The sequence below is a fragment of the Myodes glareolus genome, chromosome 18, assembly GCF_982192425.1.
Source record: "Myodes glareolus chromosome 18, mMyoGla1.1, whole genome shotgun sequence".
Lineage (NCBI taxonomy): Eukaryota > Metazoa > Chordata > Mammalia > Rodentia > Cricetidae > Myodes > Myodes glareolus.
This window is the reverse complement of record NC_142043.1, coordinates 68546244-68567928: the sequence shown is the minus strand read 5'-3', so window position 1 is coordinate 68567928 and position 21685 is coordinate 68546244. Positions and strand designations below refer to the sequence as shown.

Genomic DNA, 21685 nt, shown 5'->3' with positions numbered 1-21685 from the left:
TAAATGCCCCTCGACCAAAGAATGGATAAGGAAAATGTGGTACATTTACACAATGGAGTACTACACAGCAGAAAAAAATAATGATATCTTTAATTTTGCAGGAAAATAAATGGAGCTAGAAAACATCATTTTGAGTGAGGTAATCAAGACACAGAAAGACAATTATCACATGTATTCACTCATAGGTGGTTTTTAAACATAAAGCAAAAAAAAACCAGCCTACAAATAACAATCCCAGAGAACTTAGACAACAGTTGGGACACTAAGAGAGACTTACAAAGATCTAATCTACATGGGAAGCAGAAAAAGACAAGAACTGGGAGAGACTGAAGGGGAGGGGAGAGATAGCAAGGGGAGCAGAGAAAAATGCTCAATAAAAAGAGTAATAAAAAATGTTTTTTGAGACAGGCTCTCCCTATATGTCCCAGGCTGGCCTTGAACTTGCTATCCTGTTTCAGACTTTCCAGTCCTATAATTACAGGTTTGTGTCAACATACCACCTGGTGTGTTAAACTTTCATAAATATTTTTCAAATTTATAGTCATGAGAGACATTTGCCTATAGATTTTTCTTGCTTTTCTTTTCTTTTTGTTGTGTAAGCATGGTGATGGCTTCAAACAGTGACCAGGACATACTCCTCTTCCCTTTACAGTGATGCCAAGTCTTCCTTAAATGCCTGGTAGACTTTGCCAGCGAAAACACCCATGCCTGGAGCTGACTTTGTGGGAACGTTTATAAGTACAAGTTCAACATATCTGTGGAGACAAAACTATTTTCTCTTGGTCTGCTATCTTGGGTGGCCATAGCTTTAGCATTTAGTATTTTACAGGAGGTATGTCCATTTCATCTGAGTCATCTGACATAGAGATAAAGATTTTCATAGATGTCTCTGCACAATACGTGATTGTGCCCCTTCTCTCGCTCTTGATATTATGTGTTTTTCTTTTTTTCTGGTTAGTCTTGATCCATCTAGGGGTTTGATTAGGTTCATTTCTCTGCCAGTTAAAGAATTAAAAATCCAAAACAAAACAAAACAAAAACTAAAGGGCAGCAGGACAACAGAGAAATCTCAAAAACCAAAGACGATCAGCAGTTAAAGGAAGGCATTCGTTGAGAACTAGGAAACATCACACAGCCGACAGACACAGAGACCCTCTGCAAATGTTAGTGATTTCTTAAGCAATTGGGTTTCTGCTCTACTGTCTCTGATTCCCATACCACAACTTTATGCTCTGTTTTGTTATTCCTTTCTTCTTTTCCTTTGAGCTAAAACTAATATCTCATGTCTATTTTCTCAAGATAAAATCTTTAGCCCACTGACCTGAGCTCTCTCTTCATTTCTGCTCTGTGTGACTCTGTCACTTTATGGAAACACTGTGGCCACTACTGATGGAAACACTGTGACCACTGCCGATGGAAACACTGTGACCACTGCCGATGGAAACACCTTAAATACTGTAGCATGTTACATTTTGTTTCATTTATCAAAAAAAAAAATACTTTTGGTTTGTTTGTTCTGGACAGGGTTTCTCTATGTAGTCCTGGCTGTCCTAGAACTCACTCTGCAGACAAGGCTGGTCTCAAAATCAGGAAATTCCTGCCCCTAACCCCTGAGTTCTGGAATTAAAAACCTGTGGGCAACTGTGTGGAGCTGGAAAGTGAACCCAGGTTCTTTTCAAGAACAAGTATCCTTAGCCATCTCTTCGGCCATCTCTCAAGTTTCAGTTTCTTTTTTTTTTTTCTTTTAGTAATTTTATTAAATTATAAAAAGTTTCCATTTACGCCCCTCCTCCCAACGCCCTCCCACTCCCCCCCTCCGTCTCCTCCTCCCTCTTTGTCCCCAAGGGAAGTCAGGGTCTCCTGCCCTGTGGGAAGTCCAAGTTCCTCCCCCCTCACTCCAGGTCCAGGAAGGTGAGCATCCAAACAGACTGGATCCCAAAAATCCAGTATATGCAGAGGAAACCAGTCCCAGTGTCATTGTCAATGGCTTCTCGGAAAGACTGCAGGCCAGCCACATTCAGAAAATCCAACCACATTCAGAGAATCTGGTTGGATCACATGCTCTTTCAGTCACGGTCCATCTGGCCTTGGTAAACTCTCATTAGATCCGACCCCTTGTATCAGTGGGTGATAGTATCCCTCGCAGTCCTTCGTCATTTTCTTCCTCCTTTTGCTCCTCGTTTGGAACTTGGGGGGCTCAGTTCGGTGCTCCAACGCGGGCCTCCATCTGTATCGTCATCCAACGCCAGGTGAGGGATCTATGGTGATAAGCAAAATATTCATCAGTATGGTCACGGGCCAAGGCTGGTTCAGGCACCCCCTCCTCTGTCCAGAGAACAATCTGGGGATCTCTCCTTGGACCTGGGATCCCATATATAATCAAGTTTCCTGTAAACTCTAATATGACTCCCTTAGTTGAAATATATTCTTCCCTGATCCCACATTCATCCTTCCTCCCTTCCCCCCATCCCGGTCAACCGAGCTTTCTCCATTCCTCCCCTACTCCCTTCTCTCTAACCCTCTCCCCTTCCAACAACCCTCCCACCACCCCCCCCCCATGCACCCAAGGTTACCTGGGACTCTTGACTATTTCCTACCTCCTGGCGGATAGGTAAATAATCTTCATCAGGTTCGTCTTCTTATTTAGCTTCTCTAGGATCACGAATAATAGGCTCAAAGACCTTTAATTATGGTTAGAATCCACTTATGAGTGAATACATACCGTGTTCCTCTTTTTGGGTCTGGCTTACCTCACTCAGTAAAGCGTTTTCTATGTCCATCCATTTGCATGCAAAATTCAAGATGTCATTATTTTTTACCGCTGAGTAAAACTCTAATGTGTATATGTTCCACAAAGTCAACCTCCCTCAGGACCCAGCAATACCACTCTTGGGAATATACCCTAGAGATTCCCTAACATACTACAAAAGCATTTGTTCAACTATGTTCATAGCAGCACTATTTGTAATAGCCAGAACCTGGAAACAGCCTAGGTGCCCCTCAATAGAAGAATGGTTAAAAAAAGTTTCAGTTTCAAGTGTGTCACTTCGCTGTCTTGTGATAGGGGAGTTCAACCAATCACATTCTATTTTGGGGGCGTGCCGCCCTCAGGCAAAAGCCTGTCTATAAACCAGCAAGCTCTCCTTTCACCTGGCTCCTGCTTTCAGACTGATCGTTTGGATTCTGGTGTAAGCTGTTGTAAGTCTTACTTCTGTTTATTAAAGCTGTATATTTTGTATCAAGATAGTCTGGGGACTTTTTCATTACCAATCGCCCTGCAGCTTCAGTCTTGGAGCTCAGGATTCACACTAGAGCAGACTCAAGCTCCTCTGTCTCACGCTTCTTTACTTCTGCAGCATCCAAAACCACCTCTCGGATGACTTCGTCCACTGGAACCCTGATGGAGCAGTGGCTAAAAAGAGCCACCCTGCCACACCTCGTGGACAAGAAGGCTGGCTTTTCCCAGTCCAGACCTGGGAATCAGGAATGGGGACCACAACTCTTGCCCTGACTGTCTGAAGTGCACTGTGGCTACCGGCTGGTGTGTAATCCACTTCATGCTCAAAGCTTAGCTGTCTTGGGCCATTGTATCTTGTCACAGTTTGAAATAAAAACAAAGACCAAATAGAACTTGAGTCTGACTGTGTGACAGTGAGGATTTTGAAATTAGGAAAATGCCTTGTTAGTGGTCTCTGTCCTCTCTGTCTGCCATCCCTTCCCACAGCTTCTGCTCAGGGTCTTCTCTCAACCTTGTCCCTTCTGTCTCCCTGTGAAATTATCAACTATACTAAACATCCACAATCAATCTCTGTCTCTCACTCTCAGTGTGTGTGTGTGTGTGTGTGTGTGTGTGTGTGTGTGTGTGTGTGTCCAAGCTGTGAATGTGGCTCAGTGGTCGAGTGCTTGCCTAGCACGCACAAGTCCTAGAGTTTGATTCCTGTGCTGACTAATTTTGAGTTAACTTGTCACAGGCTGGAGTCGTCTGAGATGAGGGAAGCTCAGCTGAGAAAACGCCTCCATGAGATCTGGCTGTGGAGCATTTTCCTAACTAGTGATTGATGGGCCCAGTCTAGTGTGGGTGGGGCCATCCCTGGCTGGTGGTCCTGGGTTCTATAAGAAAGCAGGCTGAATGATTCATGATGAGCAACCCAGTGAGCAGCTCCCCTCCACGGCCTCTGCATCAGCTCCCGCCCTCAGGTTCCCACCCTGTTTCAGTTCCTGTGCTGACCTCCTGTGACGATGAACAGTGATGTGGAAACATAGGTTAGATTAACCCTTTCCTCCCCAGACTGTTTGGTCATGGCGTTTCAGCACAGCAGTAGGAACCCCGACTAAAACAATTCCCAACAGTGGAAAACAAAACACAAAAAACAAAGGAACATAATCTTTCTAAAGAAGCATTGGTTCCACTGGTAACGGAGAAAAAGAAACAACAGGAAAGTCTAAACTCACAGGGATCAGGATCAGAAGGAAGCTGATGAAACCCCCATCTGCAGACAGGATGAAGGACCACTCAGGGGAGCAGATCTGAGACTCCCTAGAGCAGAGCCAAGCCCACCCATGGTTAGAAGGGTGAGACGTGGAGGATGAAAGAGAGGGGGCTGCTGCCCTCTGTGGGAGGTCTGCCCTTCCCCTGTCAGGTTAACGACAGTGAGACCCTGGAGTGTCCCATCCTTGAAACCTAACCAAGGAGTGTTCTGTTCCATAGTTGCTTTCTTGACTGTGTGATGCCATTTTGCAAAGCCTTTTAATGTGTTTTTAATACATTTTGGTACATCACCCATTTGTAACTTAGTTTTCCTTTATGACTTTGTCATTTTCATTTCCCCTACTTCAGTTAACTTTCATTTTGTGTCTTCTTGTTTCCTAGTCATTTAATTTCTGGGTTTCTCATTCTTAATTTGGATTTTCTTCAAGTGGTGAATGCATGCAGGATTCACACTGGCCTCGCTGTTGTAGCCGTGGCTCCTCATTTTGTCGTTAGTTTTGGAGACAATATGCACTGCTTAATAGCAACTTTGATCACATCTATAGTTTTGTATTCTATTTGTTTCTATTTTCCTTTATTAATCAGAACAGTTAAGTGTATTAGGATTAAGTACAGCCAAGGCTTTCTAGGTTTCTTAGCTCAAGGTCGCCCTCTAGTGTTTGCTCAGCGCAGTACCGTTTCATTAACAATGTGGGTGAAGTCGATGTCCTCCGATTTTATGATTTTATTTCTGGAATTAAATAACGTTCCCTACTTACTTCCTTTTTCTCTGTAAAACCATGATTCTCAGAGTTTCCACCCTTGAAGCCGTCACTTCATTCCCTAGATTAATGCTTCCCCAAGATCATCCCCGCCGGTTTCCCCGCCCAGTTTGCCCTCCTCAGACCCCACAGCAACAGCAGAAGACAGCACAGCTGGGAAGACCGCAGACTTGTTCCCATAACGACCCCGTTCAGAACGGAAGGTTTTATGTTTGAGACAGGCTCTCACCATGTAGCTCTGGCTGTTCTAGAACTCACTGTGTAGAACCAGCATGGCCCCAGACTCTTTAGCTCCCGGGTGCGGGGATTAAAGCTGTGCGCCACCACAGCGGGCTGGAAGGTCACTGTTGCAAAGATGATTTTCTCTCTATCCATTACCCCCAACCCCTCCAATCTCTTCTCCAGGTTCTATCGTGCATCATGTGCTTTGCTGGGGTGAGGATGTCGCCCCGTGGATATGTTAAGTTGAACATCACCGTATTTCTCCCTCCTACTCTGTCCCTGACAGTCCGCATTCCTTGTTGGCCTCAGAACATAAACCCTGAGTGCAGTGGAATTGAGAACAAAGTTAGATAAACAACACATCAAAGTGATCAGAACGTAGTTTAGTACTCCTAGAAATTAATTCCTATAAATGTGTATATTGGTGCAGAAGAGGTGTTTAGAATTAGCAATGTGCCCTTTTACCATAAGAAGGTTAAAAAAAAGAAGTAAGTTAAACCTAGGGAAGGCAAAAACAAGTTAAAAAGAAGAATTATTAAAAATTAGAGCAAAAATTATAAAGGAAAATTGAAAAGTAGAAAAGAATAAAAATTTAAACTAGAGATGGTTCTTTGAAGAGACTAATAAAATTATGAACTCCTATAAAATAAGAAATTAATACATACCACCAATGAGAAAATGGTACACCTCAACTAGAAGACAGGGACAGAAATGAAGACCTGGATACCTATGGTCAATTAAGGACATGACTGTGCCTGAAGCCATTTGAGACCATGTGAGAAAATAATATAAATCTTTTTTTACAGGGTATATCTCCTTCTTAGAAGAGATGCAATAATGGGAAAATCACACATATAACACACACACACATACTACACACACAATACATACCACACACCACACACACACCTCACATAAAACATAGAACACATACATGATCCACACAACACACATACACACACCGCAGCTACATGGCATCTCTCTGACTTTGTCTTCTTTCTCCCTGCATTCAGTTTAGTTTTCCCACCTACCTATATTCTGCCCTGCCATAGGTCAAAGCAGCTTCTTTGTTAACCAATGATTAAAAAATATATATTTATAGCATACAGAGGAGAATCCCACATCATCTCCCATTTTTCTGTCTAAATAAAAAGGAAAGTTTGAACTTTAACATAGTAAAATAACATATAACAAAACAGGTACTAAGCAAGAATTATAATTACAATATTTCTTTGTAGTCTAAAGTTTCATATCTAACTTAACTTTTTTCATAACTAAGGAAAACTATAACTATCTGTCTTCAACTCAAGTCCCCCAAAGGATATAATATTACTTAAGTAAGCAGGAAGTCCATTGTAGGCAACTACAAAGTTCTAGAAATGACAAAGACATCTTGCTGCCTGGACAGTCACCCAAAGTTCTTTTGCAATTTGGGGGCATCCATCTTCAGTCCACAGGTCCATAGTATCTGGCAGACTTTTCAGTGAAGCAGGAAATTTGAAAGACTGTTTCCCCTATCTTGGCAGTTCATCAGTTGCTTTCTTCTGTGTACTACAGAATGTCTGGCAGTTTCTTCTGTGAAGCAGGAACCCTGAAGGACCACCCCGTCTTTTGACAAGTTCAGCGGTCACTTTTCTGTGGGTCCTGCATAACCAGTTCATACAGCATACCTTTAAGTAGTCCAGGCAAGGGCAGTTTCTTGCGCAATGACTAGCATTGTCACATTGAAGGCAAATTCCATAACAAATTTCTTGGATGCTCATCAACCTCTCTGAATTAATTGGTGCTGCCAGAGGCAGACATGTCTCACTGTCAAGAAAAGTCTAAGTTCTTTTTTTAAAAAAAATATTTATTTATTTATTATGTATACAGTATCTGTCTGCGTGTATGCCTGCACACCAGAAGAGGGCACCAGATCTCATTACAGATGGCTGTGAGCCACCATGTGGTTGCTGGGAATTGAACTCAGGACCTCTGGAAGAGCAGGCAGTGCTCTTAACTACTGAGCCATCTCTCCAGCCCCAAGTCTAAGTTCTTAAAACATTTTAAATGCCATATTCTGTGGGCCTTTGAAGTGTTGAAGATTATTTATCTAACTGAAATATATCTCTATTTATCTAGAAAACCTAACTAACATGGCTACAAGTTTGACTACTATAAATGACTATCTATTAATCTGTAATTTTAGATTATGTATTACATTTTTAAATGAGCTGCTTAAACATAATACCTTAAACAAGAGTGGAGACATACATATAACAAAGTTGACCATAAATTTGAATCAATAAGCCAAAGTCCATACCAATGTAAAGTATCCATTTCTGTCATACCCCCCTTTTTTAGAAAGAGATTGACTGTGACCATTAACCACTTACAATCAACCCCCTTTAAATGAAAACAAGAATTTATAAACAATCATTTTGGAAATTTGGGCCTCGTTTTCTCGAAATTGTTTCCTACTGTTTGTTGGGCAAAGTATTTTTAGAGTTCACAGAGACCTTTCAGGGGCCCTTGTTCCATCAGACCACATTAGTGTGGAAGGAATCCATGGATTCTCATCTTCTGTAGAAAAAAAGCAGAACCTCTTTTTTCAAAGTAACTTATCTTTAGACTCAAATGTTAAAGTCAGGATACCTTTAAAATATGTATGTTGGTTTAGCTTAGCAGGGCGTGCAATAAAATGTCTCTGTAGTGAGCTCATTCACAGTCAAAAAAATTAATAGAAAACACAATAATACGAATAATTCAAACTGTGTATTTTTAAATTTATGCGGTTTATTTGTTTTATATTATTTTACTGTCTCTTTAAGACTTTGTTTTATTTTTTAAACTATTTATTTCTTTTTATAGCTGTCTATACTCTCTTTCTTCTCTTTCCCAAGCCTACATGCATTTTTAAACACATTGTGTCTCTTTTAGAGGTCTTTTATGTCTGAATCTGTTCTGTTGTGTATCTGAAATCCTTTTCTGACAAGCAGTGTAGGCAGAGACTGCTCTATTGTTTCCTGGCCACTCAGACCCAAATAATCACACAGAAACTGTATTAATTACAACACTGATGTCCAATAGCTTATGCATATTTCTAGCTAACTCTTACATCTTAAATTAACCCGTTTCTATTAATCTGTGAATCACCACAGGGCTGCAGCCTACCAGTAGGCTGGCAGGTGGCAGCTACATGCCGTCTCTCTGACTCTGCCTAATTTCTCTCTCTATCTCTGTTTGGATTTCCTGCCTGGCTTTACTCTACTAAGCCATTGGCCAAAACCAATGGTAATAAAACATAGTCATAGCATACAGAAGGGAATCCCTCATCAACGGAGCATTATTTTAGTGGTAAGTGGTATGATTGCTCTGGCCCTGGGTGCTGGCTGTGCCTTTCTCTGCTTTTCAATATGACAGAGGTACGTTTTCACCACCCTAGCTTCAGGGACACAGCGGCTCGAAATCACCACCATTAAGCAACTTGTAACATGATGCTCACAAACCCCATTTAAGTGCTCCATAGCAGGGCCTCCTGAAAGAGTCAGAGCCCTTCCTGCCACTAACCCTAACCAGGAAGCTGCCAGCAAACAGAACCTATCTGAAAATATGTGGCTACCAAGAAGCTCCAATTGACTCCTGTTTTGTGGGTCTAGAAGCCCAATTTTTAAAGCTTTGGACTCTTGCCAAATTTTTGGGAACCAGATGTAGATATAAATATTCCCCATTGCACTGGTCTCCCCGCACAAGTTTCTTTCAGCCCACCAGGTCCCACTTACTAGCTCTTGCAGTTACTTATAAAATAATCATTCAGAGGCCTAATATTAATTACATACTCTTTGGTCTATTAGCTCATGGTTTTTACTAAACAACTCTTACATCTTAAATTAACCCATTTCTGTTAATCTACATATTGCCGCAGGCTGTGGCCTACCGGTAAGGTTCTGGCATCTTTCTCCTTTGGCAGCTACATGGTGTCTGCCTGACTCTGCCTTCTTTCTCCTTGCATTCAGTTTAGTTTTTCTGCCTACCTATATTCTGCCCTGATATAGGCTAAAGCAGCTTCTTTATTAACCAATGGTAATAAAACATATTCATAGCATACAGAGGGGAATCCCACATTAGCAGAGGCAGGGGGACCTCTGTGAGTTCGAGGCAAGCTGGTCTACACAGAAAGTTCCAGGAGAACCAGAGACCCAATCTCAGAAAAATTAAAAAAAAGAATAATAAAACAAAGTGCAGGAATATTGAGATATCAAATCTGTAGCTCAGTCTGAATCATTTCTTTGTGAATTTCCCATTAATCCAAAGAACAACTTATAGGATTGTAGAAGGAGCAGCAGACTGCTTCCTACCATCCACCCAGCTAGCTTTACCCGAAATAATTACACGGAAATTGTATTCTTTTAAACACTGCCTGGCCCATTATCTGTAGCCTCTTATTGGCTAACTCTTACATCTTGATCTAACCCATTTCTAGTCTGTGTAGCACCACAAGGTGGTGGCTTACCAGGAAGGATCTTAGCCTGCGTCCATCTTGGAGAGGAGAGCTATAGAGTCTAACTCACTTCCCTTCTTCCCAGCATTCTGTTCTGTCTACTCCACCCACCTAAGGGCTGGCCTATCAAAAAGGCCAAGGCAGTCTCTTTATTAACCAATGAAAGTAACAATAGACAGATGACCTTCCTCCATCATAGGATCTAAGTATTTGCTTGTTTGGTTGTAGACTGAAGTTTCCTGAAGGATCTCTCATACTGATTGACTGGTGGGTACTTCACCATTGTGGGGACTTGAAGGACACGGACCAGGAGCTAAGATATCATCACCATCTTCAGTCCCTAGTAGGGCTCGTCCACCTCCACATCTGATTGTACTTGTTAATTTCCTTGTCGGTGTAACAGAACACGTGGCCAAGAACTTAGGGCAAGGAAGGAAGGTTAATTTGTCTCACAGTTGGAGGCCACAGTCCCTCCTGGTGGCAAAGTCGTGACAGCAGAACCTTGAGGTAGTGGCTCACGCTGCATCCACAGTCAGAAAGCAAAGAGAGATGAATACTTCTGTTCGCCTTGTTTTCTCCTTTTCGTGTATTCTGGGCCCCCAGCCCACAGACGGTACAGCCCACATCTAGGATGGGTCTTACAACCTCATTTAACCTGCCCTAGAGACTGTCTCAGAGATATATCTCAGAGATATGCCCAGAGCTTTATCTAGACGTTCTTCACCCTAGGTGTCCCTGACATGTCTGTGTCTCCTGAAACCTGGTGACCCTGGGCATCCCAAACCCTCCTCCCTGTCTACATCCTCCCTTATCAATCAGCTTGTTTTGCAAAGGGTGTTTTCCTAACCTGGGTTCTACTCAGTGCTTAGCTGGATCATCCCTCACTATCTTTTCTAGTTTCATTTCCGTTGCTGTGATTGAAAAAAAAAAAACAATAAAAGGTTGGTTTTTGGTCATAATTCCAGGTTGCAGTCCACCACAGCAGGGAAACCAAGGAACTTGAAGCAGCAGAGAGAATGCATGGGAGCCTACTGTGCTCAGCTCACTCTCTGTGCTCACACAGTGCAAGATTTCTAGGGAATGGTGCCGCCCACAGTGGAGTGGGCCTTCCCGTGTCATTTAGCACACAAGCAAGACAATACTCTCACAGACATGACCACAGGCCGTGTGGTCTCTGAAGTCCTTCACTGAGCCTCTCTGTGCAGATAATCACAGGTTGTATCAAAGTGACAAAACTATCTGTCACGCTATCTAACCCATAATTTTAACTTTTAATGAACACAACCAGGCATTTTCTCGTTATCTACAAAAATTTAGTTTTTCTTTCTATGTATATATAATAACCTTACATATCAATGAAATATAGTGTGCTAATAATACATATATACAATGTGTAATCAATCAAGATAATGGTGTTTCATTCCCATGTCCATAAATACTTGAGATTCTCACTTTAAAAAAAAACACAAGAGTTGAATTGCAGCTAGTCCCAATTTTTTAATTTTGAATTCTGTGCAACATACTCCAGGTAAATAAAAGACTTTGATGTTCTTCAATATCACAGTGTGGTATGCATATGTGTACAAATTCTTAGGTAAGATTAACAAGGGGGGATTATACATATCATCTGTCTTAGTCAGTGTCCTGCTGCTGTGAAGAGAAATCGTGACCATGGGAACTCTTATATATTGTTATGTTCTACACATGTATATTAACAGTAGGCATGTCAGAGGAACAGTAGGTGGCAAATCAGGTTCAAGAGGAAAATCTCTGATGAATCAATCTCATTTGGGTCACGAGACAACAGACTCCAAAATATCTCTTGCTTCTGCTGTACTTTTACATGTTGTTCTCTGGTATCTGATATTATATTTACTCATATCATATGTGAGTAAATGTGTATAAATATATGTATATATACATATATGTATGTGTGTGTGAAGAGTCCCCCACTACCTGTATTGTAGTGTGTTTATCTCATGAAAACATCCTGATCTTGGACATTAATATCTGAGGATTGTCAGAAAGATGACTCCTCCTTAGCTGTATAATTCTGATGAATAAAAATGATTACAAGGAATAGCTGTACAGTCACTAGAAGCTGCTTCTGTTCTCATTCAAATTCATGATAACTGGGAGCCAGAATGGCTCAAGTTCCTTTACTCTTATGGGTGAACTCCACTAGCCGATAAAAAGCTTCAAAGGAGCTTTAGATTAGACCAGAGGCTTTGTGAATGGTTTTTAAGATAAACATTCCCAGTCTTTAGTAGTTCACAACGACAAACAGCTGTACTCTCTGGCTAGGTTGGAAATACAAAAAATAAATAAATAAATAGATACTCAATTATTGCTGGCTGCAAATGATTAAGTCCTTGCACACATTGCTAACCTAAATTTGTGAAAACAAACTCTAAATAGTCAAGGCTAAGAAAATGATTTGACTCTGTAGCCTAGACGAGGGCTGCAGGTGTTCTTGGATAATTAGAAGTTACACACAGGCAGAAAACACACTTTAGTTTTAGGTGTTATGGGCATAGTATCATGGAAAGTGTTGGCTGAACTGATATTAAAATATATAGAGTAACCTGGGCCTGTACTAGAAAATCTATGGCATCTCCCATCAACCCTGCATCTCCATGCTCTGGGACTCACAGTCTCCAGGGCACCTCAGAGATCCAAAGTAAACCTGAAATTTACAACTTCTGATTCCAGAATGTTAGTGAAAAATGTTTACATAGCCGTGGGTTCTATAATAATTCAGTTAATAATGGAGTGCAGCCCTTCTGTGAGCCTTGGAATGGCTGAGAGAGTCTGTTGGGATGTGTAGGCTGTAAAAAGACAGAACAACAACACAGTCCAACATGAGAGAGAACAGCAGGGCGAGAATAAAGAGAGCGTGTGGGTGTTCTTCCTTCCCTGACCCTCAGACAGAAAAGTCCTAGCTTCCCCATGCTGTGGATGCCCTTTGAGCCCTGAGTACTGCCTTAGAGCCTGGACCTCTGAGGCAGTGATAATGTTTACCGTTAATTAAGGTCAGGGAGAAAGTTAAAAAATTCACTGGAATTTCTGTTTCCATCGCCACCTAGTGGTTACAAAGGACACTAAGGGAGGAAGATCCCAAACTGAAGGACAAGGGCTTTAAAATGAGTTCAAGGCGGACTTAGTGAGACCCTGTTCAAAATTTAAGTCAAATAAAAAGCCCAAGGGGGCTAGGGATGGAGCTCAGGGGGGAAGTGCAGCAGCCACAAGGTCCCTGGCTTCACTCTCCAGCCCTGAGAAGAAACAAGCAGGAAATCTTAGTGCTGCAGTTTGGTTGATTTTGTCAACTAATTCCAGGAGTTAAATATTTAGATGTAAGTCTAACAGAGCATCCACAACTGTGTATGGTGAAAACTACACACTAATCAAATAAGGCGAAGGGGGCTGCAGAGATGGCTCAGTGGTTAAGAGCACTGGCTGCTCTTCCAGAGGACCCAGCTTCAGCTCCAGCACCCACAGAAGGCTCACAACTATAACTCCAGTTCCAGAGCTAGAAGAGTTAGCACAGTAAAGACTTCAAACCCATCACCATCTTTGCAAACACAGAACAAGGCAAGAAGCTGGAATAGCTAAAACTGTCCTGAAAAGAATAAAGAGGCTGGAGATCAGTCTCCAGTGCTAAGACTTACACAGCTACAGAAATGAAGATGTGTGTCACTGGCGAGGGAATAGGATCACATCAACAGAACAGGATAAACCCAGATGCAGACCAACTCAATATTTCCAAGTAAATTTTTAGCATTTTGGTTTTTAGTTTTTAGTGCATTTAGTGTGTGTGTGTGTGTGTGTGTGTGTGTGCGCGCGCACGCGCATATGTGGATTGTGTGAGTATTTATGTGTGTGTAGGTGTGCATATGTGTACATGTGTTATTTCTGTGTGCATGTTGTATGTGTGTGGGGATGCATGTGTGTATGTACATATGTGTGCGTTCATGCATGTGTATGTGTGTGTATGAATGTGTGTGTATGTGTGTGTGTATGCGTGTGTGTGCGTTCATGCATGTGTATGCGTGTGTGTATGAGTGGGTGTGTGTGCGTGTGTGTATGCGTGTGTGTGTAGTGTATGTATGCCTCCACGCTGTATCAGAGGTCAGAAGACCACTTGTGGGAATGAGTTCTCCTCCCACTCTGGTTCTCTGGAAATCAAACTCAAGTTGCCAGACTTGGCAGCAACATCTTTACCCACTCAGCCATCTTGCGGCTCCTAAATAATTTTGGGGGAAAATGTGAAAAGTTATAGAGAAGGTAGAGTTTTCAACACACGGTGCTGAAGGAATTAAACACCCATAGGTAAAAGAAGGACCATGCCTAGCAGCACACGCTGATAAACCTACCACGTGGGAGGTGGAAACAGGACAGTTGGGAGTTCAGGACCAGCTTCAGCTACACAGCGACGCTGAGGCCAGCCTGGGATAGCTGAGATTTTGTCCAAAAACCTACAGGCAAAAAAACTTTACATTTTATATTTAAAACTACCTTAGAATGATTATAGACTAAAACAGACAAGATAAAATTATAAGACTTTCAGAGGAAAAGTCGTCAGGCAGGAATGCCCAAAGGGGAAAATTCATGGGAGACAGAACCAAAGCTGAACCAGGAAGAACGGAAGTGAAGGTGGGAACAGCCTGGCTTCTCCCGTGCACACAGGAGGCCACACACTGTCCCCAGAAAAGGCAGGGGAAACAGTTTTATATTAAACGTAAGACTGAAAATGGCTCAGGCTTTATGTACTTCAAGCAGTTCATGCTCTTTATTGGCAATGTAGAACAAATGTTGAAAATGTTTAAGACAGAATAACATTCCTTCTGGTGCTTGAAAGTGCACCAGAAAAATTTCCCACCAACTAAATTGTAATTTATTTCAAAACAAGCTAAGAGTCATTAAGAAAATGTCTACATGCCCCAGATCAAGCCACCTAAAATTCCAGAATGAGGCCAGGCGGTGGTGGCACACGCCTTTAATCCCAGCACTCAGGAGGCAGAGGCAGGTGGATCTCTGTGAGTTTGAGGTCAGCCTGGTCTACAGAGCGAGTTCCAGGAAAGGCTCCAAAGCTACAGAGAAACCTTTCTTGAAGGAAAAAAAAATTAAAAAGAAAGTATCTTAAAATCCCAGAATGGATGGGAGAGACTCACAAGTCCCGCCCTTAGCTGAGGAGCTGCTGCAGGCAGTTGATGGCTGCTGGGGAGGGAGAGTCCATGTTCTTCAAGGGTGCAGCCCCTGACAGGCCACCCACTGCAGCCAATACACCTGCTCCCATGTGCATCCAGGCAGAGCTAAGCTGACTCAGTGGATAAAAGCAATAAAAGTAAGGAGAGGCAAATGTGATGGGGGAGGAGAAATTGGAAGCGAAGGGATGGGGTGGATTTGAGGGAAATAAATAATAAACACGTATTAAATTCACAGTAATTAGTGAAGAATGTTTTTTGTTGAAACAAAATGATGGTCTATTGAAGGGAGCGAGCTGTTCCACTCACAACTCAAGTCTTCCTACCTGTATAGAACAGAAACACCCCCAATTTTGTCAAATTGAAAAACAATTACACAGGGGTCAGTAATGAGCCAAATCAGGGGACTTCATTACTCCACTGGGATCACTATTGAGTGGAACTGGTTCTTTGATTTAGAAGCACACAGCAGTGAACACAATGGCGGCTCTGGTGCAGGCTGGAATCACTGCAAGACACACACAGTTTACCATCATAGACTTGGAACTTCTAGTGCAAATAACCAGGAACAGAGTCAACAACACACAATAAATAGATGAAGAAAGAATCCTAGAACTGGACTGTCACAATTTATCAATCACTGATAAGTTAACAGATCTGGGCAATTAGCATCAACGGTTATGGTAACATCTTGAAAAGAGAAATGAGATAAAATGTGACTCCAGATAAAGACATTGCCTCCTATAGAAGCCAAAAGGACCAAACCAGAGTCTGACCCCTGCCTCTGCATCAGGTGCTGACGTACAGAAAACATAAAGGGTGAAGGGTGTGTCAGATGGGGCCATGAGTGTGCAGGGAACAAACTCCAAGTGTGGGAAACTCTTCATCTTAGGTGACTCAGGTTTCTCAACAAATTTAATCTTAACAGAAAGAAAGGATGAAACAAAACAGAAAGAAAGGATGAAACAAAACATCTGGAAGTCTAAGGAAAATGGAGTAGTGCTCAGAAGTGTACACTGGGCTGAAGAGGCTGTTAGATAACCCAGGGGATATAGTGTGGGCCTGCAGGGCTTTATTGGCTGAGCACATGGTGACTTCTGCAGACAATGCCAAGGTCTGTGTCTTGTTGAGATGGTGATCACAAGGCTTTTGCCTTAAATAATTCATTGTATTATACATTATCTATGGTTATCTGTGTCAGTTTTATTTTACAATGCAAGGGATTTGAAAGTGACTGTCTGGAAGACTGGAAGCTATGGTTGGAAGACAGAAAGACTGGGGTCCCCACTCACAGGGTCAGGGTCAGACCATAGAGACTAAACAACTTGGGACCGGAATGAATTAGATCCTAAGGGAATCTCTGGACAGTGTCCTGGAAATGGGAACAGCTGAGTACAGACAGGAGGGAAAAGGACCGAAGGGGACGATACACACCGCATCTCATGACTCTAGAGCCAGGGTTCTTTACCCACCCCAGGGTCCCGGGTTTCGACACTCCTTAAGGCACTGGGAGAGAAGCCTCCATTAGGATCTTACTGGAGAAGAGGTGAAGAAGCTCTTAAGACCTACAGAAACAATGGGAAGGTCTCAGGGGCTTCCCACCCTCCCATCCCAGAGGCACCTCTGCCTCCTTCATTCCATGATGTCTCACTCTGGCCAGAGAACCAGGCAATGATCTGTCAGTCAAAGACAAGAAACAGCACTTACCTCGCTGCCTGACCAGGTCTCCATAGATGCTGGAAAGAGAGAAAGGAATCCCCAGTCAGGACCAAATGGGATTTTCCTGAACGGGTGGCCTGCAATGCCACTGTCTCTGCCTACCCCTTGGGGGTGCAATGCCAGCACTCCTCCTCTCTGCTTACCCCCCCCCCACGACTCCCCTGGCTTTAGAAAACGCTATCACAGTGATGCCCGAGCACAACCAGTCTTCCCTCACTCGGATCCGTACAGTGACAGAAGTACAGGGCACACAGAAATGTTCTCAGAGGTGTGTTACCTTTGCGAGCTTTGACGTGGATAACAACCCCCACCAGGAGGACGATCAGCCCAAGCAGGAACGCTGCACCTCCACTCAGTATCCTTTTCCACGAATATCCAGACTGAGCCACTGTGGGAAACAAGATTAAAGTCAAGGTAACGTTCAGTGCTCCCAATACTGGATGAAACTTCTTTGTGTTGTTATTGCTGTTGTTTTGTTTTGCTTTGCTTTTAGAAACAGCATTTCTCTGTGTAGCTCTGGCTGCCCTAGAACTCACTCTGTAGACTAGGCTGGCCTCGAACTCAGAGACCCTCCTGCCTTTGCCTCCTGAGTGCTGAGATTTAACGCCATGATTCACCACTACTCAGCTGAACACAACAACTTTTTAAAACCCCAAAGCCTACACTGGACCCCATCCAATACTGCTCAGGGAAGAGTTAAGTCTAAAAATGGACTTGTTTCCCATCTGTCACTGATATTCTCTCTCTCTCTCTCTCTCTCTCTCTCTCTCTCTCTCTCTCTCTCTCTCGTGTGTGTGTGTGTGCATGTGCATGGACCAGAGGTCAACTTCAGATCTCATCCTCAGCTGCCATCCACTTTTGCTGATGTTGCTGTAATTGTTTTTGCACTGGGTCCCTCATTGGCCTGGGACTCACTAAGCAGGCTAGGCTGGGATCCCATGAGCCCCAGAGTCTTCCTGCCCCCACCTCCCTGGCCCTGGGACTACAAGCAGGCACCAGAGCTCCTGGGGATCAGCCTCAGGTCCTCAAGCTGGCATGACAAGCACTTTACCAACTGAGCTACTTCTCCAGCCCTGTCCCTGGCTTCCAGCCTATGACAGCATCCCGAACAACAAAAGCAAAGTGTGATAAAGGATCCTAGGTCCCAGGGTTGGAGACAAGTGCTGAGTTAACAGCCCCCCTTGTCTCTCAGACACTCTGAGGATGGATGTCTGCCATGTTCTCTCCCACCCTGACCCCAAAATTCACAGATCAAGATGAACACAGACGTGACACCAGCCCTACCAATCAAGCCCCAGAAATACAGAAAAATCACTAAATAAAGCTCACCCCACTCCACAGAAACAGGGCTCTGGAGGCTGGGGTGCTCCACAAGGCAGCTGTAGACGTCCCCAAGTTCCGGGGTCATTTCCAGCGTCACTGTCATCTGGAAGGTCCAGTCTCCGTTCCTAACAAGGCCAGTGGACATGACCCCAGACCTCTCCTCCTGTCCGTTCCGAAACCACCTAACATTTATGTCCCCGGGGTAGAAGCCTGTCACAGAGCAGAGCAGCAGGTTGTGTTGCTGCAGCAGCGGGGTCCTCTCTGGGCTCACTGTCACCTCCGGGGGCACTGGCGGGAGAGAAGAAAGAATTCACAAGGACAGAGCTTCTATAGGCAGTGATCACCCTTGATCCACATCCCAGATGAGCTAAGTAGAAGCTGGAAGTGTGAGGTTACCTAAGACTCCCAGACTGAGAACCATGTACGGATGTGCACCAGGATTAGACAGCTATGGCCCCACAGTCACCCATGATATTCAAGAGTACACCAGTCCTCGAAGGCCCTGAGAACCCTGGGGTCGTAGAACTGAGACCACGATATCCTCCCCTGCTAGGACCACGACTCACAACTAAGGACAGAGAAGAGTCACAGCCCCCCCCCATAACCCTCTTACCCTGGAGAATAACTTTCCTATCACAGGAAAGTCGACAAGATGGCTCAGCAAAATGGGTGCCAGCCACTAAGGCTGAGGACCTGAATCCAGTCTCTAGGACCCACACAATGGAAGGAGAGAACAAGCTGCCTCAAGATGTCCCCTGACTGCCACGTGTGCACTGTGGCATGCGTGGAACACACACATACACACACACACACTATAAATAAATAAGTGTAATTTAAGTGCCTCTCATAAGAAAGGTTCCCATGGAGAACCCCGCTAGCCCCCGCCCTCACTCACCACTCCTCCCCACGGTGAAGGGGGCCCCCAGCCTGTAGTTCTGCCTGCAGACCATGTTCACAGACGCTCTGCTCCGCTCCACGAGGTCCCAGCGTTTGTTCCACTGCTCAGCATCAGGCTCCCCCAGCTCCGTCAGTGCCACAAACATCCCCAGGTCACTGTCAAAATGTAAATACTCCTCCAGGTTGAAGATGAACCTGACCACGAAGCGCACCTTGTCTGTCCCGTTGGTGAAGTAACAGTCCGCCTTCGCCTGAATCACAAAGTCCTCTGGAAACCACAGAAGGGTTAGGAACCAGCGGCAGCTCCGGGAAAGCCTTGCCTGCTACACCAGTGCAGCTCTGGGGAAGCCTGTACCTGGTACACCAATGCAGCTCTGGGGAAGCCTGTACCTACTACACCAATGTAGCTCTGGAGAAGCCTTGCCTGCTACACCAGTGCAACTCTGGGAAATCTGTACCTGCTACACCAGTGCAACTCCGGGAAAGCCTTGCCTGCTACACCAGTGCAGCTCTGGGAAAGCCTGTGCCTGATATACCAAGCCAGAGGGTACAGATTTGAGAGTCATTTTGACTGTACCATGCCCCAAAACACAACGTTAGGAGATGAGAACACCGAATGTCTTCAGTTCTCAATGGCATTTATTAGAAATGTGAAATCTACAGGGAGAACAATTCTCAGCAGTGAGTCCTCCCCTGTCTAACATGTGGACTCTGGGGATTAGACTCAGGTTGTCAGGCATGTGGCTTTACCAACTGAGCCATCTTGGACACATTTTAAATTTCTAATCACTACGCTCATGTTAAAAGCACACTTGGAATGGTATTCATGGAGAGGAAAGAGGAGAAAGGAAGAAGGAGAAGAGAAAGACTCCTTGTAATGATGGTGTGGTGTGGACTCAGCTGTGCACACTCGAGAATGCTACAGCAGGCAGGTCACAGGCGAGCTCCACGAATCGACTCTGAGCTACGACTCGAAATATCACAGCTATTGTGCTTGATCTGTGGTCTGCTCACTGCGAAGCTCGGCAGTCTCCTCCAGGGAGCCCCAGCCTCCACCGAGAATGACCTGCATGGCCGACCTCTGTCTTGGTCACTGAGTTCAGGTGATCTGCCATCCTCCACTCCCTCAGCATTTCTCCCATTCTCCAGTCCCTCATACAAGCCAAAGAAGGAAAAATATGTAGATTTTTCTCATCCTTTAAAATCTATGCACTCGGGAAGCAGAGGGAGGAGGATCTGTGAGTTCAAGGCCAGCCTGGTCTACAAAGCGAGTTCCAGTACAGTCAGAGTTGATATACAGGAACCCCTGTCTAAGAAACAAACAAACAAGCAAAAACAAAAACAAAACAAAAAAGCAACTCAATGGTTTTTTTTCATTTGTCAAATAGACATGGTGAACTCAGAGAGTGTTTTTGTTCTCAGAGAAAAGCGAGGCTCCCTCCCCAAGGTTTGTTCCTCTTCTGTATTGGTTGAGACCCTGACATTAAAGGGAAATCTTTTCTTAGCACATCACATCCTGTTTTCTGCTCATAACCCCACGGTTTCATGGTCTAACGATGCTCATGTTAGCACAGCCTGTCTCCCAGGCTAAAAAACAAACTGCACACAGTAACCTAAGGCCAGAGATAATTAGCATATTCAACTTGTCTGCCTGCTCTTACACCTCAGAACTGTCATACAGTGCTGAACGCTTACGTGGGGTTTAATAGAAGACAGAAGAGGTTTTCTCCAGTTCCCCAGATAAACAGAAAGTCAGAACAGTGTGGACTCTTCTTTAGGAGTCTCAGCGGTTCTCAGACTCCGGCTTTCACGGTTCTAGGGTCTGATATTGATACATAAGGAACCCAATAAGGAAAAAGGTCTCCTTCCTTCCTACAGCCCCTGGCGTCTGTGACTCGGGTACCAGAATCCCTTTCCAGGCAGCTCACTGTTTATGGTGAGGAGAGTGTGAGGGCTTCCTGGTCAGCGGGAGGACGGCTGCTCTTTTAGTCAGAGCCACTCTATTGTGAGACTTCGATCTATGGGGGAGAGGAACCCCCACACCTATTCCAACAAACACACTCAGAAACAAATCTCTGTTCTTACCTGGGGAGTCTCTGCCTTCAGATGTGAAGGAAGCCAGCCTCATGATGCTCACTAGGAGAGCCACCACCCAGAAGGCCCTCCCAACACCCATTCTGGAGGGAACAAGGAGACAGTAAAGAGGTTGGTGAGCTCCTTTAGAATGGGACTGTCTTCCACACAACTGAAAGAAAATCACAAAGCATAGATAACTCTCCAGCTTCCTCTAGTTGGGACCATCTTCAGACTGCTAACCAATCAAATCTGAAGACTTTTGCATCATTTGTTGCTAGGCAGAACACTTTAATAAAGCTGCATTATGAGAGGCAAGATCTGGTTACCTGGAGGTCAGTGTCCACGGTTTAAGTCAGGATGGAGAAAGTCTATAGAGTCTGAGGTCCTAGAACAAAGCAGGCTGTCTATTGTGCATCCTGTGTCCTCATTACAGGGTCCCCAGACTATTCTGACCAAGAGGTCTCCCTTCCTATAGAGTGGCTGACATCTGAACTATTCTGACCAGGAGGTCTCC

At 44.1% G+C, this 21685-nt stretch overlaps 1 protein-coding gene and 1 long non-coding RNA gene across 3 annotated transcripts in view; one reads left to right on the top strand and one right to left on the bottom strand.

The window, feature by feature from the left end:
• The window catches only part of LOC146890884 (HLA class II histocompatibility antigen, DO beta chain-like), a 295550-nt gene extending 274181 nt beyond the window's left edge, over positions 1–21369 (bottom strand). Inside the window, exons 1-6 of one of the 2 annotated variants that reach the window (XM_087898439.1) lie at positions 21181–21367; positions 19094–19363; positions 18205–18486; positions 17153–17263; positions 16864–16892; positions 14714–16721 (exon numbers count right to left, since the gene is read on the bottom strand). In XM_087898439.1, coding sequence (XP_087754565.1) covers positions 16689–16721; positions 16864–16892; positions 17153–17263; positions 18205–18486; positions 19094–19363; positions 21181–21271 — 816 coding nt within the window. In that variant the 5' untranslated portion in view covers positions 21272–21367 and the 3' untranslated portion in view covers positions 14714–16688. Of the gene's footprint in view, positions 1–14713; positions 16722–16863; positions 16893–17152; positions 17264–18204; positions 18487–19093; positions 19364–21180 lie in introns of those variants that run through there. The other variant, XM_087898440.1, reaches the window with a different exon arrangement.
• Positions 3096–3630, top strand: LOC148119197 (uncharacterized). Its single transcript, XR_015735413.1, has 2 exons — positions 3096–3198; positions 3357–3630. It is a non-coding gene; the product is annotated as an uncharacterized LOC148119197 (long non-coding RNA).
• Positions 21370–21685: the final 316 nt, after the last annotated feature.